This window comes from Urocitellus parryii, chromosome 4, assembly GCF_045843805.1.
Source record: "Urocitellus parryii isolate mUroPar1 chromosome 4, mUroPar1.hap1, whole genome shotgun sequence".
In the NCBI taxonomy this organism is placed as follows: domain Eukaryota; kingdom Metazoa; phylum Chordata; class Mammalia; order Rodentia; family Sciuridae; genus Urocitellus; species Urocitellus parryii.
This window is the reverse complement of record NC_135534.1, coordinates 14,538,913-14,562,059: the sequence shown is the minus strand read 5'-3', so window position 1 is coordinate 14,562,059 and position 23,147 is coordinate 14,538,913. Positions and strand designations below refer to the sequence as shown.

The window sequence follows — 23,147 nt, the reverse complement described above, 5'->3', positions numbered from 1 at the left end:
ATCCTGTAGGCTTCTTGAATTTGGTTTTCCAATTCATTATTCATATTTGGAAAGTTTTCTGATATTATTTCAGTGAATAGATTGTTCATTCCTTTGGTTTGGAACTCTATGCCTTCCTCTATCCCAATAACTCTTAAATTTGTTCTTTTTATGCTATCCCATATTTCTTGAATGTTCTGCTCATGGTTTCTTACCCTTTTCACTGTGTGATCTACATTCTTTTCAAGATTTTAAATTTTGTCTTCATTGTCTGATGTCCTATCTTCCAAGTGGTCTACTCTCTTGGTGATACTTTCAATTGAATTAATTTGGTTTATTGTTTCTTTTATTTCAAGGATTTCTGGGGGGTTTTTTGTGTTTTTTTTAGAACCTCTTACTCCCTGTTGAGGTGATCTTTGCTTCCCATATTTGTTTATGTAGCTCCTTGTCAAAATGATCTTTTGTGCCTGTATTTGCTTTCTTATATCTTCCATCAGTTCACAGAACATTTTAATCATGTCCATTCTGAACTCCTTCTCTGTAATTTCTTCTGCTGTGGTTGCCATGGATTCTAATAATGTGGTATCTTGATTTGTTTGGGGTACTTTCTTCCCTTGTCTTTTCATGTTGCTTGTGTGTCTCCCTTTCTAGCTCTGTGGGTCTGGGGTATCACTGTTTTTACCCTATAGTTATGTAGTACTCCTGAAGGACTCCAAAACCTCTCCTTTGTGGGGAAGGACAATGTTAACAGATCCCAATATCAACAATATACCACCTATGAATGATTTGTTGCTATTAAGACATTTACAGTTTGGTCACAAAGCCCAGAAATGATTATTATCTATAACATCATCAGTAGGTTTGTAAAAGGGTTTACAGTTTCCGATGGTGGGCAATGAACTGTGGGTGAGGCATAGGATGATATGCGGAGGAGGTAGGATGTGAGGATATAGAGTTATTATATCTTAGGAAGTCTGAAAAAGAAATCTTATGAAGAGTGTTAGTAGCAAGAGAATAGACAAGAAGTAGTTTGGGGTGGACTTGTACATGGGAAGACAGTAGAGTACACAAAAAAAAACCACACATTTGTATTTAGAAAAATAAAGAATGTTAAAATAGTAACAATTGGAGGGAAAAAGAAAAATAAGAAAAAAAGGCATATACAACATCTCTATATTATATTATTCATATGTCCCAGTTCTCAAAATCCTAATTCATGCAGTGTTCTTGGTTTCACATACGTTGGGGAAATGAGGGTGGGAGGATAGAGGGGGGAGAAGAAAAAAAAGGAAAATAAATTATCAAAGAAAGAAGCCAGGATTGTTGCTAGTTTTAGAGAACTGTATCTTTCCTGCTTCCCTTCTCATCCAATAGGTGGGGTTGTCTGTTGTTAGCTGGTATCTCTGCCCTGAGGGTGATGAAGGTAACCAGGGTGGGCACCTGGAAGCGGGGAGTGGCACCCCCAGTCCCTGCAGGGAGACTGCACCTCATGGGTTTCTTTTTGGTCCACTGGTATGACTTGAGCACCCAGTCCTATCTCCCTATCTTGCCTGAAGATTTCCTAGCTCCTGGTCTCTCTGTTAGTCTCAAAACTTTTGCCCCATTTCCCTCTCCACTGCAGTTCCCAATGGAGGGTCCTCTCTCGGGGGCTCCTGTGGGCCTTGCCCTGGTCACACTGTGCACCCGTCCCACCTAGAGCTGTTTTCTGTTGGGTAGTTACTGTGCTGAGTTATAGCAGCTGGGGAGAGGGGGGGTGTTGGAAATCACATACCTGGCCAGCTGAAGATTTAATCTGGGAGCTGCCCCCACCAAATATGGCAAGGAAGGTGAGCCAAACTGGAGGCAGTCTGCTTCCAGCGCCGGGGTGTTGAGTGGTGTGGGGGGAACCAGGCGATGGCATCGTGCTTAGGGTAGATAGCAGCTGAGTGGCCTGTGTCAGAGCAAAGCAACATTGGAGTTCTGCAGTGATGCTGATAGATGATCCTGCTAAGGCGTTCGCAAGCCCAGAGTTGGGTGGCGGGAGCTGGGAGTCCTGCTCCAATGCTGAGGCCTGGAACCCCACGCAGGCACAGTGCTGGTGATTTCTTCGCAAGAACAGCTGTACAGTGGTCCTCTATCACTCTCAGAGATGCAGTGTTCCCACTGTGTGAGACCCAGGTCACAGATGGACACAGAAGACGGCCTTCCTCTGGCCCGCCATCTTGGGTTTCCTCAAAAGAGCTTATTCTTAAACAAAATTGACTGTAAGTCAAAAACTTTTAGAAGAGAAAAAAAAAACCTTTTCATTTATGAACCAATTAATGAGAAGACTGTTTTTTTAAAAAATATGTTAATCAAACAATAGAAACTCAAAATATATGAAGCAATTGTTGACAAAACTGAAGGGAGAAATAGTTCTATTATAATAGATGAAGACTTCAATACCTCATTTCCAATTCTGAGTACAATGGCTGGAGAGAAGATCAATAAGAGGGAGATGATGTGAATACCATAATCCAGCAAGTCTTTTTAAAAATTTTTTCTTTTTTTTTAAATTTGTTCTAATAGATATACAAGTTTTCAATTGCATACAAAATATGTACCAGAACAAATCATATATTACGCAAAAAAATAGCTTAATAAATTTAAAAAGATTGAAATCATGTGTAATATATTCACCAACCAAAATGCAATTGAAGTAGAAATTGATAACAAGGACATTTGAACATTCACATATATATATATAAGAACACACTGCAATCAGTGGGTAGATACAGGTGAAAAGAAGTTATGATATAGTTTGAACCAAATGAAAACAACATACCATATTTTTGTAGCAAGAAAAGCACTGTGTTTAGGGAATTTAAAACTGTACATGTGCATATTAAAAATAATCAGAGTGATCTCCAGGGAATTCTAATTTTAAGACTTAAGGAATAATATATTAGAAAGTGAAAACTTAATACTGAATGTAGCACAAGGAAAAATTAAAGATGAGACTGCATTAAAAAAAGAATATATAATTAGAATGAAGAAAATCAACAAAACCAAAATTGAGTCTGTGGGAATTTCACCTTCAAAGAAAAAATGTTTCTAGACTAACTATATATTAAAAAAAAAAAGCCCAGCACAGTGGGGCACACCTATAATCCCAGATACTCAGAAAACATAAACAGGAGGATCACAAGTTTGATGCAAGCCTGGGAAATGTAGCATGACCTTGTTACAGAATAAAATGGAAAAGGAAATAAAGAACTTGAAATATAGCTCTTGTAGCACAGCACTTGCCTAGCATAAGCAAGGTCTCGAGTTCAATCTTCGATTTCTCAGCAGGAGATGAGAGAGGGGTGTAGGGGGGATTCCAATTACTGGAATCATAAATGTATGTGATGATATAGCTGCTCAGCTTATGGAAATAAGAATGATGATAACAGCATAACATCAATTCCTGCACACCAACATATTGGATATCATTGATAAAATACAAATTCCTAGAGAGACAAATGCAACCAAATTTGACTTCCAGGGAAGAGAAAATCTTAATATGCCTATGCCAAGTATACAAACTGAATTAATAGTCAGGCGCAGTGGGTCATGCCTGCAATCCCAGCAGCTTGGGAGGCTGAAACATAAGGATCATGAGTTCAAAGCCAGCATCAGCAAAAGGGAGAAACTAAGCAACTCAGTGAGACCCTCTCTAAATAAAATATGAAGTAGGGATGGGGATTTGACTCAATGACTGAGTGTCCCTGAGTTCAATCCTCAGTACTCCCATTCCAAAAAAAAGAAAGAAATTGAGTTAATAATAATAATCTCCCAACAAAGAGAAGTCCAGTAACAGATGGGTTCACTTTTGATTTGACCCAAACTCCTATATGATAGTAATGCATGATTGTGACCGAGAAGAAACCTGGTGAGGGTTTGAATAGTTTCCTGTGGCTGCCGTAACAAATTACTGCAAACTTGGAGGCTTACAACAACATCTATCACATTTCTGGAAATGAGAAATCTGAAATCATTTCATTGAGACAGTCTGTCAGTGGAATGGACTCCACACAGATTCTAGGGGACACTTTATTTCTTGCTTCTTCCATTCTCTGATGACGGCAAGCATTCTATTTCATTTGGAAACTTTAAGTCAATGTTGCTTCTCAGGTCACATTGCCAGCTCCTTTTGTCTCTGAAGTTAAATTTTTCTGATTTCCTTTACAACGTTACCATGGAATTGGCTTTGAGGCACACAAGGATAATCCTGATGATCTCTCTCTCTTGAGTCCTTTATCTCATCATACCCATGTATGATTAGATAAAAAATCATACCCACATTGTTAACATTGAAAGGTTTTAAGAATTATCATGTGAATCTTTTTTGACCAATTTTGAACTTGACAGAATGTGATATGTCGATCATACTTTGCACTATGTTTGAATATTTTCCATAAATTTCAAATAATTCTAAAATTAAATAATCATTAAACAATAATTAGGAGTGATTCTCTGTGCTTCATTTGTATACAATGTGTCAAAATGCATTCTACTGTCAAATATAACTAATTAGAACAAATTTTTTTAAAAAAAAAGAAGGGAAAAAACAAGAAATGGCTCTCAGAGAAGAAATAACACCACAAATTCCAAAGTGAATATTTGTGTTATGCCAATGTGCTCCAAAGTACCACATGACCATGTTAGCACATTCTGTCAAACGAAGTTGAAGCCATCTATTGAATAGCAATGACAAATTACACAGGCAGACATGTTCCAGTGCTTAGTTTAAAGAATATTGAGCTTTCTGAGGATCAGAATTAGAAGTGAAATAAAGCAAGTTCTTACTAAAATTTTAACTACATCTTCTGTTTGCTATGCCAAATATTGTCATATTATTTTCCACATGGACATTTAGACATGTTTCAGTTAATTGTACATTGGTGCACATGAAATAATTTTAAAAATATAACCAGGTATGTAACCTTTAAATAATTTTATCATTAACATGTGATTCATATTTCCTAAGTAGGACGTATTTGATGTGTTTCTTGTCATTTAACAACACATCAGTTCTAAGCAAAAATTATGAGATGATTTGAAATGATTTGTTCCACGGTGGAATTTTCAAAAAATCCTGTTGTCTTAAAGTGAGGAATGTAAACATTGACTGAGAATGTTTGTTTTAAGTGTTTCAAGAAAGCAGAAAATTATTTGTGCCTCTGGAAATGCAGTGAACATTTATCTAAGCTTATCTTTTGCAATACTCACTATTATCATCTATATTTCAAAGGTCAACTGTGGTGCAATTACACTCAAAGCTCAATTATTTTTCATTTATTTAACAAATGTGTATTCCAATTTACTATAGAACACACTTATTCGGGTACAGGTGATCATGTTGTGTGCAATACAGATAAAAGCAATGCTAACACAGAGTTCACATTCTGGCTGGAGATTATAAAACCCAAGAAAGCAAATATATACCAGGGGAGGTTGATAAGGACTAAAGAATGACTTAGGTTGAGGGGACAGTTTATTTGGTGAGCAGACGGTGACTCCTTTATGAAGGTGGTCAGGGAAGAACTCTATGACAAGGGAACATTACTTCCAAGACCTGAATGGAATGAGAGCATTCCATCCAAGGAACAGAAAGTGCAAAGACCCTGAGGCTTGAACATGCTGGAAATTGAAATAGCAAGGAATTCATTTGGAATGAAGAGGATTGATTTACCATGGGAGTGACAAGAGAGGCCATAATTCAACTAAGGTCAAAAAAAATGAACAGCATTAATAATTCCAAAGAATTTGTAAAATGTACAGTATTAGTTCCAATAATTTTTAAATAATCTGAAAAATGGTACCAATATATGAATACATTTAAATGATTGTATTGTTTCTGCATTTGTCAGGTCCTCTGGCATTTATTGCCTCAAGAGTTACAGCATAAACATATTTGATGTATACAGTGACACAAACAAAAATATTAATTCAAGTGAGATGGCAGATTCATGTAGTGCTTGTTAAAATGTTCAAAGAAAGGGTACATACTTTTTAAATTAAATGTTCATTTATTCTGATTTGTTTATACATGATGGCAGAATGCAATTCATTCATATTACACACATAGAGTGTAATTTTTCAAGTCACTGATTGTACACAAAGTATTTTCACACCATTTGTGTCTTCATACATGTACTTAGGGTAATGATGCCCAACTCATTCCACCATCATTCCTATCCACTTGCCCCCTTCCTTCCCCTCCTTTCCCTTTTCCCTATCTAAAGTTCCTCCATTCCCCCCATGCTCTACCTCCCCCATCACCATTATGAGTCAGCTTCCTCATATCAAAGAAAACATCTGGCCTTTGGTTTTTTGGATTGGCTTACTTCACTTAGCATTATATTCTCCATCTCCATCCATCTACCTGCAAATGCCATGATTTTATTCTCTTTTAATTCTGAGTAATGTTCATTGTGTGTGTGTGTGTGTGTGTGTATATATATATATATATATATATATATATATATATATATATATACCAACGTTTCCCTATCCATTCATCTACTGAAGGGCATCTGGGTTGGTTCCACAGTTTACTATTGTGAATTGTGCTACTATAAACATTGATATGGCTGTGAGGACACATACTTTTATATAATAATGCATCATGTTTTTTCAACTTAGGACTCTTAGAATAATAGTTGGGAAAGAAATTTTAAAAATTTAGTGCTACTTTTGTATATATTCTAGGCAAGTGCTGTCCTGCTGAGCTACATCTCCAGCCCATACATTTACATTATAATACACAAATTAAATATCGATATGAAGTTATGGTTGTCAAACACTAGTCTACTAGTCAGGGTTCTCTGGGATTCAGGTGATTATAGAAGCTGAGAAGTTCGATGCTCTGCTATCTGCAAACCAAACAAGGAAGAGTGGTAGAGAAATTCAGTCTGAGTTCAAAGGCATGAGACAGGAGGGGTGAGGCTTGGCCACTGTAAGTCTTGGAGGCTAAAGATCTGAAAGTCAGTAGCTCTGATGTTCAAGCATGAGAGAAGACAAATGTCCCAATTAAAAAAAAAAAAAAGAAGACAGAATTAGAGAAAGAGAGAAATTCCCCTTTATCCACATATTTCTTCTACTCAACCAAGCCTTCAATTGATTGGTTGATAGATACCCATAATGATGAAGAAGATGTTCTTTTAAGTCTACTGCTTCAAATAGTAGTCTCCTTTGGAAATATCATCAAGGTCACACAGGAAAAAAAACTTTAAACTATCGGAGTGAATGTTAGTCCAGTCAAATTAACCACCACAAATACCCACATTACATTTAATTCCAACAGGTTTAGTCTGCTCATGTATATGAGTCCTCATAGGCCACCTGCATGCACTTTTATTCAGAGGCTTATTTATGCACTTGTTTTATATGTATGCATTGGTACATGCTAGAAAAAAATTGCACGGAAGAAAATTAAATAATAAATATAATCAGGATTTTGACAAGAAGAACACAAAATATCATAGACATTCTCATTAAGGTATTACAATTCTGAATGCAAGGTTTCTTTTTTTTCCCCTAGACAACGTACTTATGCAAGATAAGGTATCACTTCCATAACTTAACTTCACTGTGGGTCTTAAAATGTGACACTAACAGGGAGAAGTTCTGAGAGGACTGAATACTGTTATACATATTTCAAAATGGTTAATTCTGAAACCTAAAGACTACTTTTTCTCTGAAAAATCTTTGAGAATGCACTCTTGACCTCCTTGTTCCTCAGGCTGTAGACCACAGGGTTCAGCATGGGGATGACCATGGTGTAGAACACAGAGGCGATCTTGTCCTTGTCCATGGAGTGACTGGAGCTGGGCTGTAAGTACATGAAGATACTGGTCCCATAGAAAATGGAGACTGCGGTGAAGTGGGAGGCACAGGTGGACAGAGCCTTCCTATGTCCTGCACCTGAGCGCATCTTTAGGATGGTGATAAAAATGAACATGTAGGATATTAAGATAACTAGGAGAGCAAAAAAGATATTGAAGCTGGCAATGTAAATAAGAACCAGGTCATTCACATATCTGTTAGAACAAGAAAGAATCATAAGTGCTGGCATATCACAGAAAAAATGGTGGACCACATTGGACTTACAGAAAGAGAGAATGAACGTGTTCCCAGTGTAGATGGAAGCACTCAAAAATCCACAGACATAGCAGCCTAGGATCAGACTTGCACACACAAGTGTTGTCATGGTGGTGGTGTAGTGCAGGGGCTTACACACGGCTGCATAGCGGTCATAGGCCATTGAGGCCAGGAGGCAGTTTTCCACAGTAGCGAAGCCTGTTACAAAGAACATCTGAGCAGCACAAGCATTGTAGGAGAAGACCTTGTCTCCAGGAAAGAGCCCAGCCATGACCATGGGTGTGACAGCTGAAGAGTAGCACAAGTCCACCAGAGACAGGTTACCCAGGAAAAAGTACATGGGAGTGTGGAGACGGGAGTCCAAGACAATCAACAGGATCATCCCCAGGTTCCCAGCCAGAGTGATGGTGTAGATGAGGAAGAAGGTCACAAAGAGGGGAAGCTGCAGACCTGGATCAGTGGTCAGTCCCAGCAGGATGAACTGAGTCACTTCTGTCCTGTTCTCCATCAATGTTACCTAAGAATTTCTAAATGTTCTGTAATCATGAGAAGAAAGGAACAGAGCGATAAAGAAACTGAATTGAATACGAAAGTATTGAGTGCAAAATGTATTGTTCTATTGTAGCAGCAACTTGTACCCTAACATTCTCCAGAAATAGCATGGGCTTAAAAACCAAACTCAGTGTTTTTTCATCATATAGAGAAAATAATATTTTGAATCTGGGGACTCATAGGTAATTAAACTCCCTATTTGGAAATTTTATCCATTTGTTAACTGATATGTAAACAATTTAATAACTTTATAAAAAATTGATTTTTCTGGATGAATTTATGGGCCAATCCATTTCTCCTAAGCTCAATAAAAGCTGATTCTTTTGTATTTCCAACCTGACGGTTTAGGTGTGCATTTCCTGTCTCCTGCCAACAACATTATGAGTCTGTTTGGTTGTTATACTCATGCAAATTTATTAGGTAAATTATTCACATCCACACAATATTATTTATCAGTCTCTGTTCTAGACCCATGCTAGCATTAAACCCATGTTCAGAGGTTCCTAAAGCTAAAGGTTGAAAGTGAATTTCAATTAGTGTTTGGGGTTTCATATTGAACTGTGGGAGTAATTGATTAGGTGGTAATGGAATTTTGTTCTGTATATGAAGGTATATCATCAGATAATCTGACACAGGATTTAGAAAGAGATGTAAACCTTCCATTTACTAGCTAAGACTCATTGGTCCTAGACTAATTCCTCTGAACTTCAAATTTCCATTTGCAAAATGAAGACAGTAATGAGACCCACTTTGAGCACTATTGTGATAGCTAACAACGTAATACATAAAGAAAAATAAAAAGCACATCTTTTTAAAAAAATATTTATTTTTTAGTTTTAGTTGGACACGATACCTTTATTTATTTATTTTTACGTGGTGCTGAGGATCGAGCCCCGGGCCTTGCATGTACTAGGTGAGCACTCTACCATTGAGCCACAATCCCAGCCCTAAAAAGCACATCTTGATGAGCGCTAGCTATCATTTTATTATTAGGAGGGGATAATGGTTCACATTTGGTTTGGGGGGTTTTTGTGGAAAATTTTTTTGGATTTTTTTTATCAAGGTAGATGCTGACATGCACACCTTTACTTGTGGGTGACTTGGAAGTCTCAAAGCCTCTCTTACCAATTTCCCTTTTCTCTCCCACTTGGACCATGGAGATTTTTTTGTGTGTGTTCTCCAATGTTTCTAGGTCTCTCCTTAACCAAGCATAAAATTACTGCTCTTCCATCTCCATGTTGGCTGATCTTATTAACATTTTCTTCCTTGATTTGGGAAACAGAATCCGTTGTGATTAAAACTTTTTTCTGTCATTACTTATCAAACCATGATCAAATCACATGAATCAATAAAGACTCTGTGATAGACATTTTGATATTAGTACCATAGACTCATCTCATCTTTTAGAAATATTTTGAAGATATTTCTTTTCTTTCTGTTGTCAAATAACTCACATGTATGGGTATTCCACTGCTTCTGCATGACTTAATTTCTCACTGACATTTATTCCTTTAGAGCTTACCATTTTTCTAGAAGTTAAAGAAGAGTTCATCCAAAGTGGTGATTTTTAAATGACAAAATCAGCCATGGAGTATTACTGCTATCATAAGAGGTCCCATTCAAGTTCCAAGTTATGTAAAGCAGAGAAAAAAAGGAGGAAAGATAATTAACATGGATCCAGTTCCAAATATACCACGAATTCTTTCTGTACTGTGGATAGAATCACTTACCTCCTTGTTCTATGAAAAATAAACATGATAATATTATTTCTCTCACACATAATGTATAGGTCTTGTTTGTAAATGAATGATAGATTCAGGATATTTCATGAAGATTTTATCATTTAAAAATCGATCAGTATGCCATTTATATTTGGGTGTTTTCTCTGACCACGGTTCAAAGCTCACAGAAAGTCCTCAGGTCAGAAGAAGGTCTGTATGTATTAACAATGATTATCTCCCAGGTGAAAGAACAACATTCAGGGGAGCAAGGTGTACAGTGTACACCTCCTAAAACAATGTTATTTTGAGTCATTTTGAGATTTCAGAAGCTATTGCATGAAGATCTGGAGAGGATTATACAGACTTGGAGATCTCTAGAGGTTTTCCTCATGAGACTATCTTCAGATCTACATCTTATTTTCCTAAGAAAGAAGTAATTAAATTGCCCATGGAGATTAAGCTGGTATTATATTTTTTTTAAAGAGAGAATGAGAGAGAGAGAGAGAGAGAATTTTTTAATATTTATTTTTTAGTTTTCAGCAGACACAACATCTTTGTTTGTATGTGGTGCTGAGGATCGAACCCGGGCCGCATGCATGCCAGGCGAGCACGCTACCGCTTGAGCCACATCCCCAGCCCTGGTATTATATTTTTAATTTAAATTTATTTTATTTTATTATTAGTTGTTCAAAACATTACAAAGCTCTTGACATATCATATTTCATACATTTGATTCACGCGGATTATGAACTCCCATTTTTACCCCGTATACAAATTGCAGATTCACATCGGTTACACATCCACTTTTTTACATATTGCCATCCTAGTGTGTGTTGTATTCTGCTGCCTTTTCCTATCCTCTACTATCCCCCTTATTTTAACTAATAAATGGAAAGCTAAAAATCATACAAAATGATTAGTTTCCATGTCATTTCTCCATACATGTATACATGTCTAATGTTCAAATCAGGTTAAACAAGTATGCTTCCTCAAATTCCCATATTTACTCATGGTGAAACCCCTAAAAATCCTTTCTTCTGGATTTTTAGAGTATACAGTGAATAACTGTTAGCTATTGTCACCCTGCTGTGCAATGGCACACAAAACTCTTGCCCCTATTTAACAGTACATTAATACCAAATGATCAACTTTACCCATTCTTCCTCCAGCACCCCCACCCACTCTAGCCTCTGGTAACCACTATTCAGTTCTTACCTTCTAAGAGATCAACTTTTCAAGATTCCACATATGATCAAGGTCATTCAGTAATTGTGATTTTAGACTGACTTATTTCACCTCACATAATGATCTCCAGTTCAGTCAGTGTTAGGCTTTTCCCCTCCCTGGCTTCCATTACATAATGATGCAGATTCTCCAGTTCTAATGAAGGAATGCAACAGCATTACTCTCCTGCCACCCCATCATGTGAAATTATAGCAAGAAGGTGCCTTACGAGGAATAGGACATCCCAGACACCAAATCCCTGGCAGCTTGATCTAGTACTTCTGTCCTTGAGGACTGTTGAGTAATAAGTTTCTATTCCTTAAAAAAAAATACTGGACAAAGACACCACATTTGTGATACTTTTGAATATTTTTGTCAAACTAAGGAATAAAATAAAAGTACAGATTACTCCTAATATTGCTGGAGAAAATTGGGTGGGGGAACATGAACTCAGAGGGTTGAATTCTGATGTTCAACCCTAAAGAAATGACCTAAAATCTTCTTGTTTTTGTCCTGAAAGAGATCCTTTTCTTCTGTAGCTACATATTGAAACTACTAAGACAGCCCAGTCTTGTAAGTGGATGATTAAGATACAAATTGAACTCCTAGCATAGTAGTGTGTGCAGGGTACATTAGGTCATTGCTTGTGAAGGTATACGATCCTAGAAGTTGGAATGTAGACATGAGGACAGCCCCGATGAACCTGGAGACATTGATCCCTTAAACTCTGATGTCTTTTTTAATATATATTTCATTAATTATTTGTCTATTTATATATAACATTATGATTTATTTTAACATATTATAAAAGTATGAAATATACTTTGCTCTAATTCAGTTCCCAGTACTTCCCCATTCTTCCCTTCCTCTCTCCCCTGTTCCCTTACCTCCACTCTACTAAACTTTCTGCTATTTACTAATTGTTGTTGTTTTTTTTTTAAATTTGTGTCTTGTGGATATACAGGATGTTGAGATTCACTGTGTGTGTGTGTGTGTGTGTGTGTATATATACACACACATGTTTAACCCTACAGAAATGACCTAAAAAAAATACACACACACACACACACACACACACACACACACACAAGAAAGTTAGGTCCAACCCATTCCACTGTTCTTCCTTATCCTGTCCCTTGTTCCCCCGCTCAATCCTCCCCATCTAGTCTACTGATCTTTCTTCTATCTTGATGGAATGCCACCTCTCTCTCTCTTTCTCTCTCCACCTCTCCCCACCCTCATCTCTCTTTCCTGTTTTAGACTAACTTTTGGTTGTCAGAAAACATTCAACCTTTGACTTCTGGTGTCTCATTTATTTCACTTACCATGATAGACTCCAGTTCTATCAATTTACCAGCAAATGCCATATTTGCTTTCTTTCAAATGGCTGAGTAGTACTCTATTGTATAAATGTGTGTGTGTGCGTGTATATGTATATATATATATATATATATATACACATATATAATCACATTTTCTTTATCAATTTATTAAATTACGATGTCCTTTTGCAAGTAGAATTAGACTTACTACTCAGAGTAAAGCCAGCCTCAGCATGCTGTCTTAGCTGATTGATTAAGTTTACACGGCTCAATGAAAGTTCAGTGGAACTCTATATCACCCAAGGAAAGTTTAATGGCCTACCCTTATGCAGTAGCTGTGCAAGACAAGGATGGTTCTTTTCAGGACCTACCCCATTGCTCTTTGCTTCTGATTACTAACTAAACTCAAGTCCCAAAAGGCCTCTAAACAGTTTGTGATCTCTGAAGAGATGTGCTAATCTCCAAAGGAATTATTTACGTTTCTAATTTATACAGAAAGAAATCTTAAGCATATATGTGGGAATAGATATTGAGAATGTGGAATTATGGAAGGAAGAGAAAGCTGATTCAATCAAAATAAGTTTTATATTGTTATATCATGTGCACTTACAAATGTGTAACAAAGAATCCCACCTTTATGTAGAATTATAATGCACCAATAAAAATATGGAAAAAAGAAAAACACAATTAAAATATTTAATAAAAAATAAGTACAAGAGGCCCACAATCCAGAGATTTCATATTAAATATTGTGTTTGGGAAGTTAGAAATGGGTCTAACAGTTAACTTAGTTGTCTAAAACATAGAACAAAGGTGATCATTAATATTTGAAGTAGAATTACTCAAAGACTTTTATTTAATGTAGAAGAAATTATAAACCTTGAATAACTTGGATTTACTATTTTACTGCATACTCACTGTAAGATGGTGAGAAAAAAAAAACATAGCTTTTACCATGGCTATGAAAATAAAGGATTTTTTGAGAGGAGTCCAAGCATCTTTGAAAAGCTGTGTGATCACACTTCTCTAAAGACTACATCTTAAAATGAGAGCTCAGGCCACTGATTTGGGAAAATTTAAAATAATGAGAGTCACTGGATCCCAACAAGGCAGGGGTCAACCACCAGCATTCAATTGCCAGATGTAATGTGGGTGTGGTTATTTTGGGGAATAGCAGATTCAAACAGCAGTTAGAATACTGACGTACATGATTGTATCATATTGACAAGACCATTCTGGTGTTCCTAGGTGTTAAGCAGAAAGTAAGCTTAATAAATTCTTCGAGGATATGCATAGAGAAAAATTCGAAGTCAGGTGAACAAAATCTAACGGAATCACAGAACTACAGCCTCAAGCTGTCAGGCAATTCCCAGACTTGAGCATGTTTATAGACCAAGGCTTTCAGTTGTCAAGGCCAGAAATACACCTTCAATGTCCTGCCTGAAGACTACATCATCTCCTCAGAACTTTGTGGTCATCTAGTCCTCAAGAATCTTGAGTACTTTTCCCTTCCATAATATACAACACTGACCCTTTGTATTGATGACATGAAGGTGACTGGTCTAGAAGGACCAAGAAGCAACAGATTCTCTAATATCATTTCTATTCAAGTGAGCACTCAAGGGATCGGATAATGACCATCCACACTGATGGTGGTCGATCTTCTTTACTTAGTCTACTGCCTCAACTTGTATTCTCTTTCAGAAATAACCCCACAAACACAGAGAGAAAAGGCCTTACTGGCTCTCTGTGTATCCTTTAATCTATTCAAAAGAATGCATAAAATTCACCACCAATACAGTCACATTTAATAATAATAAATATCTTTAATAAGGGTTTGACAAGTAGAGTGCAGGAAATCATAAACATTCTCATTCAGATATTATGATTCTGGATATAATGTTCCTTTTTTTCCAGGCAATACACTTTTTAAGAGGTAAATTACTTGAGTAACTTAGATTTAGTGTGGGTCTTAAAATAGGACACAGCATGTAGAGAAGATCTGAGATGAATGGTTTCAAGTCTTGTGTATCCCACAAATTTTAATCAAAATCATAAAGATTATTTTGCCTCCAAAAAGGATGTGGGGGACAAGTTACACTCAGACATTGTTCACAGGACTGAAAATTAGTGTAACCACTCTATAAGTATGGAAATTCCTCAAGAAACTAAGAATGGAAACACCATATGACCCAGCTATCCCAATCCTTGGCATATATTCAAAAGATTTAAAATCAGAATATTATAGAGATGTGGCACATCAATGTTTACAGAAGCACAATTTACAATAGCATTGGAACACATCTAGGTGCTCCTGCACAGATGAATGGATAAAGAAAATGTGGTATATACATACAATGGAGAACTACTCAGCAATAAAAAAAAGAATGAAATTATGGCATTTTCCAGTAAATGAATGGAAATGAAAACCATCATGCTAAGTGAAAAAACCCAGACTCCAAAAGTCAGATAGAACTCTGTCTCTGATATGTGAAAGCTAGTCCAAAGTAAGGGGGAGGGGCCAAAAGGAAGTAGAGATTCCATTAATATAGAAGAAAGATCAGTGGGATTAAGGAAGGGGTTCAAGGAGAAGAGAAGCAGGATAGGATGAGAGAAGAACAGAGAATGAATCTAACCAAACTTTCCTATGTTCGTATATGAATATATCACAGAGAATCTCACTTTTAAGTATATCCACAGGCACTAATAAAAAAAAACACATAAGTAAATAGCAGAAAGATCAGTAAAGTAAAAGAAAGGACAGAGGGAAGAGAAGAAGAGAGAAAAGAAAGGGGAAATACTGAGAATTGAATTAAAGCAAATTATATTTCATATTTTTATAATTATGTCAAAATGAATTTTAATGCTACATGTAGCTAAAAAGAACGAAATAAAATAAATTAATTTCAAAAGATTATTTTGCCTTCAAAAAAATCTTTGAGAATGCACTCTTGACCTCCTTGTTCCTCAGACTATAGACCACAGGGTTCAGCATGGGGATGACCATGGTGTAGAACACAGAGGCGATCTTGTCCGTGTCCATGGAGTGACTGGAGCTGGGCTGTAAGTACATGAAGATGGTTGTCCCATAGAAAATGGAGACTGCTGTGAAGTGGGAGGCACAGGTGGACAGAGCCTTCCTATGTCCTGCACCTGAGTGCATCTTTAGGATGGTGATAAAAATCAATATGTAGGAGATTAAGATAACTGAGAGCGCAACAAGGATAACAAAGCTGGCAACATAAATGAGAACCAGCTCTTTCACATGTCTGTCAGAACAAGAGAGAGCCATGACTGCTGGAATATCACAGAAAAAATGGTGGACCACATTGGACTTACAGAAGGTGAGACTAAAAGTGTCTCCAGTGTAGAAGGAGGCACTCAAGAATCCACAGACATAGCAGCCTGTGACTACACATGCACACACACGTGTTGTCATGGTGGTGGTGTAGTGCAGGGGCTTACACACGGCTGCATAGCGATCATAGGCCATGGAGGATAAGAGGTAATTTTCCACAGTAGCAAAGCCCGTGAAAAAGAACAGCTGAGCAGCACAAGCATTGTAGGAGATGACCTCAATTCCTAGAAGGAGTTCAGCCATGACCCTGGGAGTGACAGCTGAAGAGTAGCAGATGTCTGCCAGAGACAGGTTGCCCAGGAAAAAGTACATGGGAGTGTGGAGACGGGAGTCCAGGAGAATCAGCAGGATCATCCCCAGGTTCCCAGTCAGAGTGATGGTGTAGATGAGGAGGAAGGTCACAAAGAGGGGAAGTTGCAGACCTGGGTCTTTGGTCAGTCCCAGCAGGATGAACTGGGTCACTTCTGTCCTGTTCTCCATCAATGTTGTCTGAGCATTACTAGATCTTCTACAGCCATGAAAAAAAATTGGAACAAAATGATAAAGAAATTGAAACTAGAAAGTATAATAAACACTTCTTTGTTCCAGTAATTTGTACTTTGAGATTTAAAGGGGGCTTCTTAAAAAACAATTTTAGTGTTCATTATAAACAGGGTAAGTTCTTGAATCTGAGAAATTTTAATTTATCATATACCTATATTAAGTTTTTATATGTTTGTTGACTGAGACTTAGACATTTTAACAACTTGATCAAAATGATATCTGGATGAGTCTATTGGCCCATTCTCCTCTCCATAACTGCCACTTCCATGTTTCTCACCTTCAAGAACTGCACCGGACACTTCAGATGGGCATTTATGGGATTCTTTCAAAAGTTTAGTTGGTTGTTACACTCATGTAAATTATCAGCACAAGAAGTTGAGTAATTTGTTAATATTCACCCAAGAATGTCTATTCCGGACCTGTGGCAACCTTTAACCATAATGAGTCTAAGTCTAATGGTTTAAAATTAATTTAAATCAAGTTGAATTTAACTCAACTTTATAATTAATTACTCCATGTCTCCTCTGGTTCAATCTCAGTGATTGGTGTTTCACAGTAAACTGAGTGACTGACTGATTAGGTGGTTATTTCATCTTGTTCACTAAATATCTGCCTCTCTCTAGAGGAAAAAATAAGCAAGCAAAAAAGCAACCACAGATTGAAATGACCCATTCAACTTCAAAAGGATCCTAAAGGAATTAACAAGCTGTGACTTACATTTTAACCTTTCCCCCACAATCTCGTGCTGTACATAAACAGCAAATCTATATGTTGACAGTGATAAGATTAAAAGCATAAACTTTAGCTTAGGGTGAAGAAGGGTTTAATTCACATCACTCAATGGCACACCTCTATGCACATGGGATTTGCAGGGAATAATTAACTGGAGGTGAGAGTCTTCTCAAACTGCAGAGGCAATTCTGAGAAAAGGTACATCATCAGATTTAGTAGATACAGAGATTAGATTTGGAGGGAGGAAATGCATTTTTGTGCTATTATTTACTTCCTAGCAGTCATTGGTCCAAACCTAACTCCCCTGAACATCATTATTTTTATCTGCAAAATGAAGATGGTAATGAGATCTACTTTCAGATATTATTGTGAGAAATGAGTAAGATAATTCACAAATAAATGAATAGCTATAATGTTATTATTGTAATGGGATAACCATCTTTATGTTGGTTTGATCAAGGTGAATGTTGAAACGCAGGCCTTCAGACGTCGGTGAGTAGGAAGTCCCTCAGCTTCTCCGTCCAGTTTGGCTTTTCTCCTTCGCTGGGTCTACTGATTCTCTGTGCTGTTTCTCAGCCTATCCTTACTCCAAGCCTAAGATTACTGCTTTGAAATTCCACCCAAGCCATTTCTTTCCAACATTGCTTCCTTGAAATCCGTATTTTAGTTTGGATAAAAGAATTTATTTTTCTTAAACTCATTATTTTTCCCATTACTGTGATGCCATAACCAAATCCCAGAGACAAGTGCTCAGAGTTCCCAAGTCATAGTCTGTCTTTAACTCAGATATGTTCTCAAGGGCACTCCCATGTTGTAAAGTATTTTACTCAAATTTATGTTTGTGTAGTAACAATATTTAAAATGCTTTTATTGGAACTGTAGTTCTGGAAGGAGAGCCATCCAACACTCACACTACTTCCTACCATCTTCCTCTTAAGTCTCCCTCAACGTCACTTTACAAGTCAGCCACTGACCACGACGTTGCCACCTTTAACACACATGACACCATTTATCACATGTTCTGTTTTACAACCAGTGAAAAGGATTTTGTATACCTATGTGCTTAAAAGTAGACATCCTCATCCTCAGGGAATGGAGGATTTGAGAAATTCTGTGTTACTCTAAAATTGCACAGCTAGTAACAGAAAGACTCCACATTCAAGATTTAAGGAAACCTCCAACCTAATTAAATTTTTTATCCATGTCACTGTCAGCATGTGTACATGTGACAGCAATACTAAGCATGCGATTATGGAGGAAAGATTTAAATGCAGCTCAGAGTTTAGTAGTTCATTTAAGACCCCTTTGTGTCTTAAAGCATGATAATTTCACTGTTCCAGGATTTTTATTTCTTGTTCATGTACCTCCAGTGAGAAACAAAAATGTAGTTAACAAGATGAAATTGTTACCTAATCACGTCTTAAATTTTTTTCGTATTTTTGGAGATAGAGCTATGATTTGTTATGAGAATATCTAAATGCTCTCTCTTGGAAGTTTTCTCATTTATAACTCCCAACTCACCTCCATTTCTTTGAAATATGTTAAAACCATCTATTTCTCTTTTTAAATAACTCATAGTAGGTATAGTCACCTTGCTTTTTTTTATGATTACACTTCTCACTAAAATGTTTATGGAATATAGAATCTTACCATTTTGTTGGGGAAGAAAGAACAGACAATCCAGAATAGTGTGTTTGAAATCATGAAGTCAGCCAGGAAATATTGCATAAGACTATTGGAGTCTCTCAGGTAGAGATAACAACGTTCCAATTTCTCTAACCCAGGGGAAAAAAATGGAGGAAAGAACATTAACACAGATCAATTCCAATCTACCATGAATTCTTTGTTTCTTTAGAAGAGTCGATTACCTCTTCCTTATTTACATAATAAGCATGATAATATTACATCTTTCACAGAATTGTGCCTGTAAATAATGAATAAAAGAGGTCCTCAGAATCTCATGTAGTGGATATCAATAAAAAGTCTGTCAATGTGATTATTATCTTTGAGGGTTTGCCTGACCATGCTTAAAGGTTCATGCAAATGTTCAGGTCAAAAAAAGGCCTCTATGTACTAATAATGGTTGTCATTTATATAGATAAATAAGGTCCGATTAAGCACTGAATGGAGTGTATGTCTTCCAAAATAGGTCATTTGGAGTCATACTGGGATTTCAGAGGCTAACACATGAAGATCTGGAGAGAGTTATATAGAGTTGAGACCTCTGGAGACTGTCCCCATGAGACTATCCACAGCTCCTGATCCAACTTTCCTATGGAAGAAGCAATTAAACTGTCTATAGGGATCAAGCTAGTTAGCCTTAAGTTGTACAGATTTGGGGTATTATTTTCATTTATTATCAATGCATAACTCACATATGGTAATACCCTCATTTTTTAGTGTATAATTACAATAGTTTTGTCAAGTGCATGGTCATCTAACAACCACAGTCACCTACAACAATTTATGTTTAATAACTTATCCAGCCTTCTGCCTCTGACTACAAATGAATCATTTTATTCAAATAGTTTTCCATCATTAGAATGTCATAAAAAGAATATAAAAGAGTACTATGATTAACCATCACGACATGTTGGAGAACATAGATACAATACAAATTCTTATAAATACACACATTGTCAAAACCAACTCCAGATTCATAGAAAATCTGAATATATCTGTAACATGTGAAGAGATTGAACTAATACTAAATAACTTCCCCAAAGAGGAAAGCGAAGGAACAGATAGCTTCACTTGTGAATTCTCCCAAACCTACAACAGCCATGTAAGATTGACAGAGAAGAAACCAGACAAAGGTCAGTATTAGTTTCCTATGGCTGCTGTAACAAATTACTGCAAATACTGAGGCTTACCACAACAAGGTTTTATTCAATCTCAGATCTAGAAATTGAAATTCCATAACCACTTGTGGAGAGCTGAAACCACAACCCCTTCCTGGGCTCCAGGGCACTTTCAGTTTCTTATCTCTTCCTTCTTCTGGTGGCTGCTGGCATGCCATTGCTGCTTGTTTCTGAGGTCACAGTGTCAGCTCCTCTTTTTCTGTGTTTAAATCTTCTGACTCTATAAGAATACATGGATAACCTTTAGGGTACACATTGCTAATCCTGATAATTTCTCATTCTTTTTTTAAATTTTAAAATCCTTATTTAATCGCATCTGCATAGTCTTCTGAGCCACATAGAGTAATACTTAAAGGTTTCCAAATTCAGACTTGTATCTTTTAATGAGCCTTTATTGAGCTTGTCACAGGGTTATGTGGCAACAGTCTACACTGTCTTAGAAGTTTTTCGTTAAATCTAAAATTAAATAACAATTTAAAATAACATTTAGAAATGGTTCCAACGGGAGAAATATCTCTATGTAGATGAGAATGTTTGTGTTATACTACACTGTTCCAAAATTGTAATATAACACAAGACTATCTTAGCATATTCAAGAACAATATTACAAATCTTAAGATGTTGAGGACTTCTATTTTATAGTTGCAATAAAGTAGACATGGAATCACATTGCTCTGCTTAGTTTTCCATAATATTAAATGTTTTAATTAGTTTTTTAAATTATTTTTTAATTAATTTTTAAAATAGTTTTCCATAATATTAAATTTTGACTCTGTGGGTCAAAACTTAAAGAAAAAAAAAGATAGTACAGTGTAGAAGAATATTGAATACATGTTATCTCTATTACTGACATATATTCTTATATTTATATTCTACATGGATGGTTAGAATCATTTTAGTTAATTATATAATTCAAATATAAGAAGACATTTTTAAAAATATAATCAGATTTGAAAACTTTTAAATAATCTATTTAGTGCATTTTGTGGCTTGTTAAATAATATTTCATTGATAAGTTCCTTGTCATTTAATGAGATATCAGTTTTAAGTAAAAATTATGAGATAGTTTCAGATGATCTACTTGATAATGGGATCCAGAACATCACTATGAACAGAATCAAGGAGTACAAGAACTGAATTTGGATACAGTCAAAAAATATGTCACCAGAGAGTAGAAAGTCACCTGAGACTATTGAAATGCTCTCAAATTATATACTGAGAGGTTTATATTATGGATGGTGCACTATGATTATCACTGGTTCCAAAATTCAACATATTAATACAAATGGAATCAAAGCTTGCTTGTTTTATTCACTCAAATTTAACAAATGCTTCTTGATAATCTACAATACAATCAACACACAGGCTGCTGAGAATCATGTTCTGAAGCTCACTGCTCCCATGGAATTTAAATTCTAGTTGGAAGGTTGGCAATAAAAAAAGTGAAAATAAATGTAAAATGAAAATAAAAATCAAACTGGTAAGAACCATGAAGGATAAAGCAGAGGGAGAGAGAACAGCTTATTTGCTGAGTGGAGGGTGATGATGTTAGCACAGGTGATCGGGGTCAGCTCCATGACAGGGCAACGTTTCAGCAAGGATGAGAATGGGGAGAGAAGAGCAAGTTCAGAGGCTCCGAGCAGGAGCCCGCATGGAGCTGAGGACAAAGAGCAAAGAGCTCAGTGCAAACAAAGTGGGGCCAAAAACAGGAGTGACAAGAGAAAATGTGACTCTGGAAAGTTAAGAAAACAAGATCGGCACTGGCCATTTCAAGTACTTACAGAGAAAAACCACTGTGGCTTTATTGGTTTCTTAGTGTGAAATTCAGTCGTGATACACAAGATAATTTAAAAATACAGTATTATTTTTTCTCAATTTTTCTTGTATGCTAAAGAGTTCATTATAATATGAACATGTTTGTTCTATACGATGACATGGTCAAACCAGAACTATTAATTCATTTAAGATGTTATATGTTTCTCTAGATAAAATATTGCAACAAAAAGAAAATGCTTCCACTCTAAGGTATGCAATGTTCTCATAGAATATTCAACTAAAGAAATTATTATTCAACTAAAGAAATAAATATTAGACATATGTTTATATTATAAAAGCTGAATTAAACATTTTGATGATGATGATGATGATGATTATATCGTTGCTGCATTCCATTTAATTCTGACAAATTCACTATACCTGTGTGTGTGTCTCAAGAGGCACATGCATGCACTCCTATACATGCGCCCATTTGTGCCACTGTTTTACATGCATCTTTGCATGGGTATGTGGTATAAAATAATACACCTAGAATGAGTATATATGAAAACTGTTAATAAAGTTTTTAGCAGGGCCAGAGACATCTTTACCATTCTTCTATAGTTAATAGATCTCTGAACACAGTGTTCTCTTTTTTCTAGACAACAGACAGCAGATATAAGGGTATCACTACAGGAAGTTAACTTCAATGTGGACCTTAAAATGTGATTCAGTGCACGGAAAAGATCTGAGGGGGGTAAACCCAGGTATTGTGCATTCTACTGTTAAAATCACCACCCTAAAGACAATTTTGCTTCCCAAAGAAACTTTTTGAATGCACCCTTCACTTCTTGTTCCACAGGCTATAAACCACAGTGTTCAGAATAGAGATGACCATAGCATAGTACCCAGATGCTATTTTGTCTGAGTTCACAGAATGACTGGAGCTGGGCTGAAGGTACTCGGGGATGAAGACTGAAGTGAGGTGAGATGT

General features: G+C 36.4%; 2 protein-coding genes across 2 annotated transcripts; both read right to left on the bottom strand.

The window, feature by feature from the left end:
• Window positions 1-7,663: 7,663 nt before the first annotated feature.
• LOC113195105 (olfactory receptor 5B3-like) lies at window positions 7,664-8,596 on the bottom strand. Its single transcript, XM_026406521.2, has one exon. The coding sequence runs from the start codon at window positions 8,591-8,593 to the stop codon at window positions 7,664-7,666; it is 930 nt and encodes a 309-aa protein (XP_026262306.2). The 5' UTR covers window positions 8,594-8,596.
• Window positions 8,597-15,818: 7,222 nt separating this feature from the next.
• On the bottom strand, window positions 15,819-16,742 carry LOC113195132 (olfactory receptor 5B3-like). The gene has a single exon (XM_026406546.2). The coding sequence runs from the start codon at window positions 16,740-16,742 to the stop codon at window positions 15,819-15,821; it is 924 nt and encodes a 307-aa protein (XP_026262331.2).
• Window positions 16,743-23,147: the final 6,405 nt, after the last annotated feature.

Excerpts from the sequence above, each read along its gene's own strand:
- LOC113195132 (XM_026406546.2), bottom strand. The coding sequence starts at position 16,742 with ATGGAGAACAGGACAGAAGTGACCCAGTTCATCCTGCTGGGACTGACC.
- LOC113195105 (XM_026406521.2), bottom strand. The coding sequence starts at position 8,593 with ATGGAGAACAGGACAGAAGTGACTCAGTTCATCCTGCTGGGACTGACC.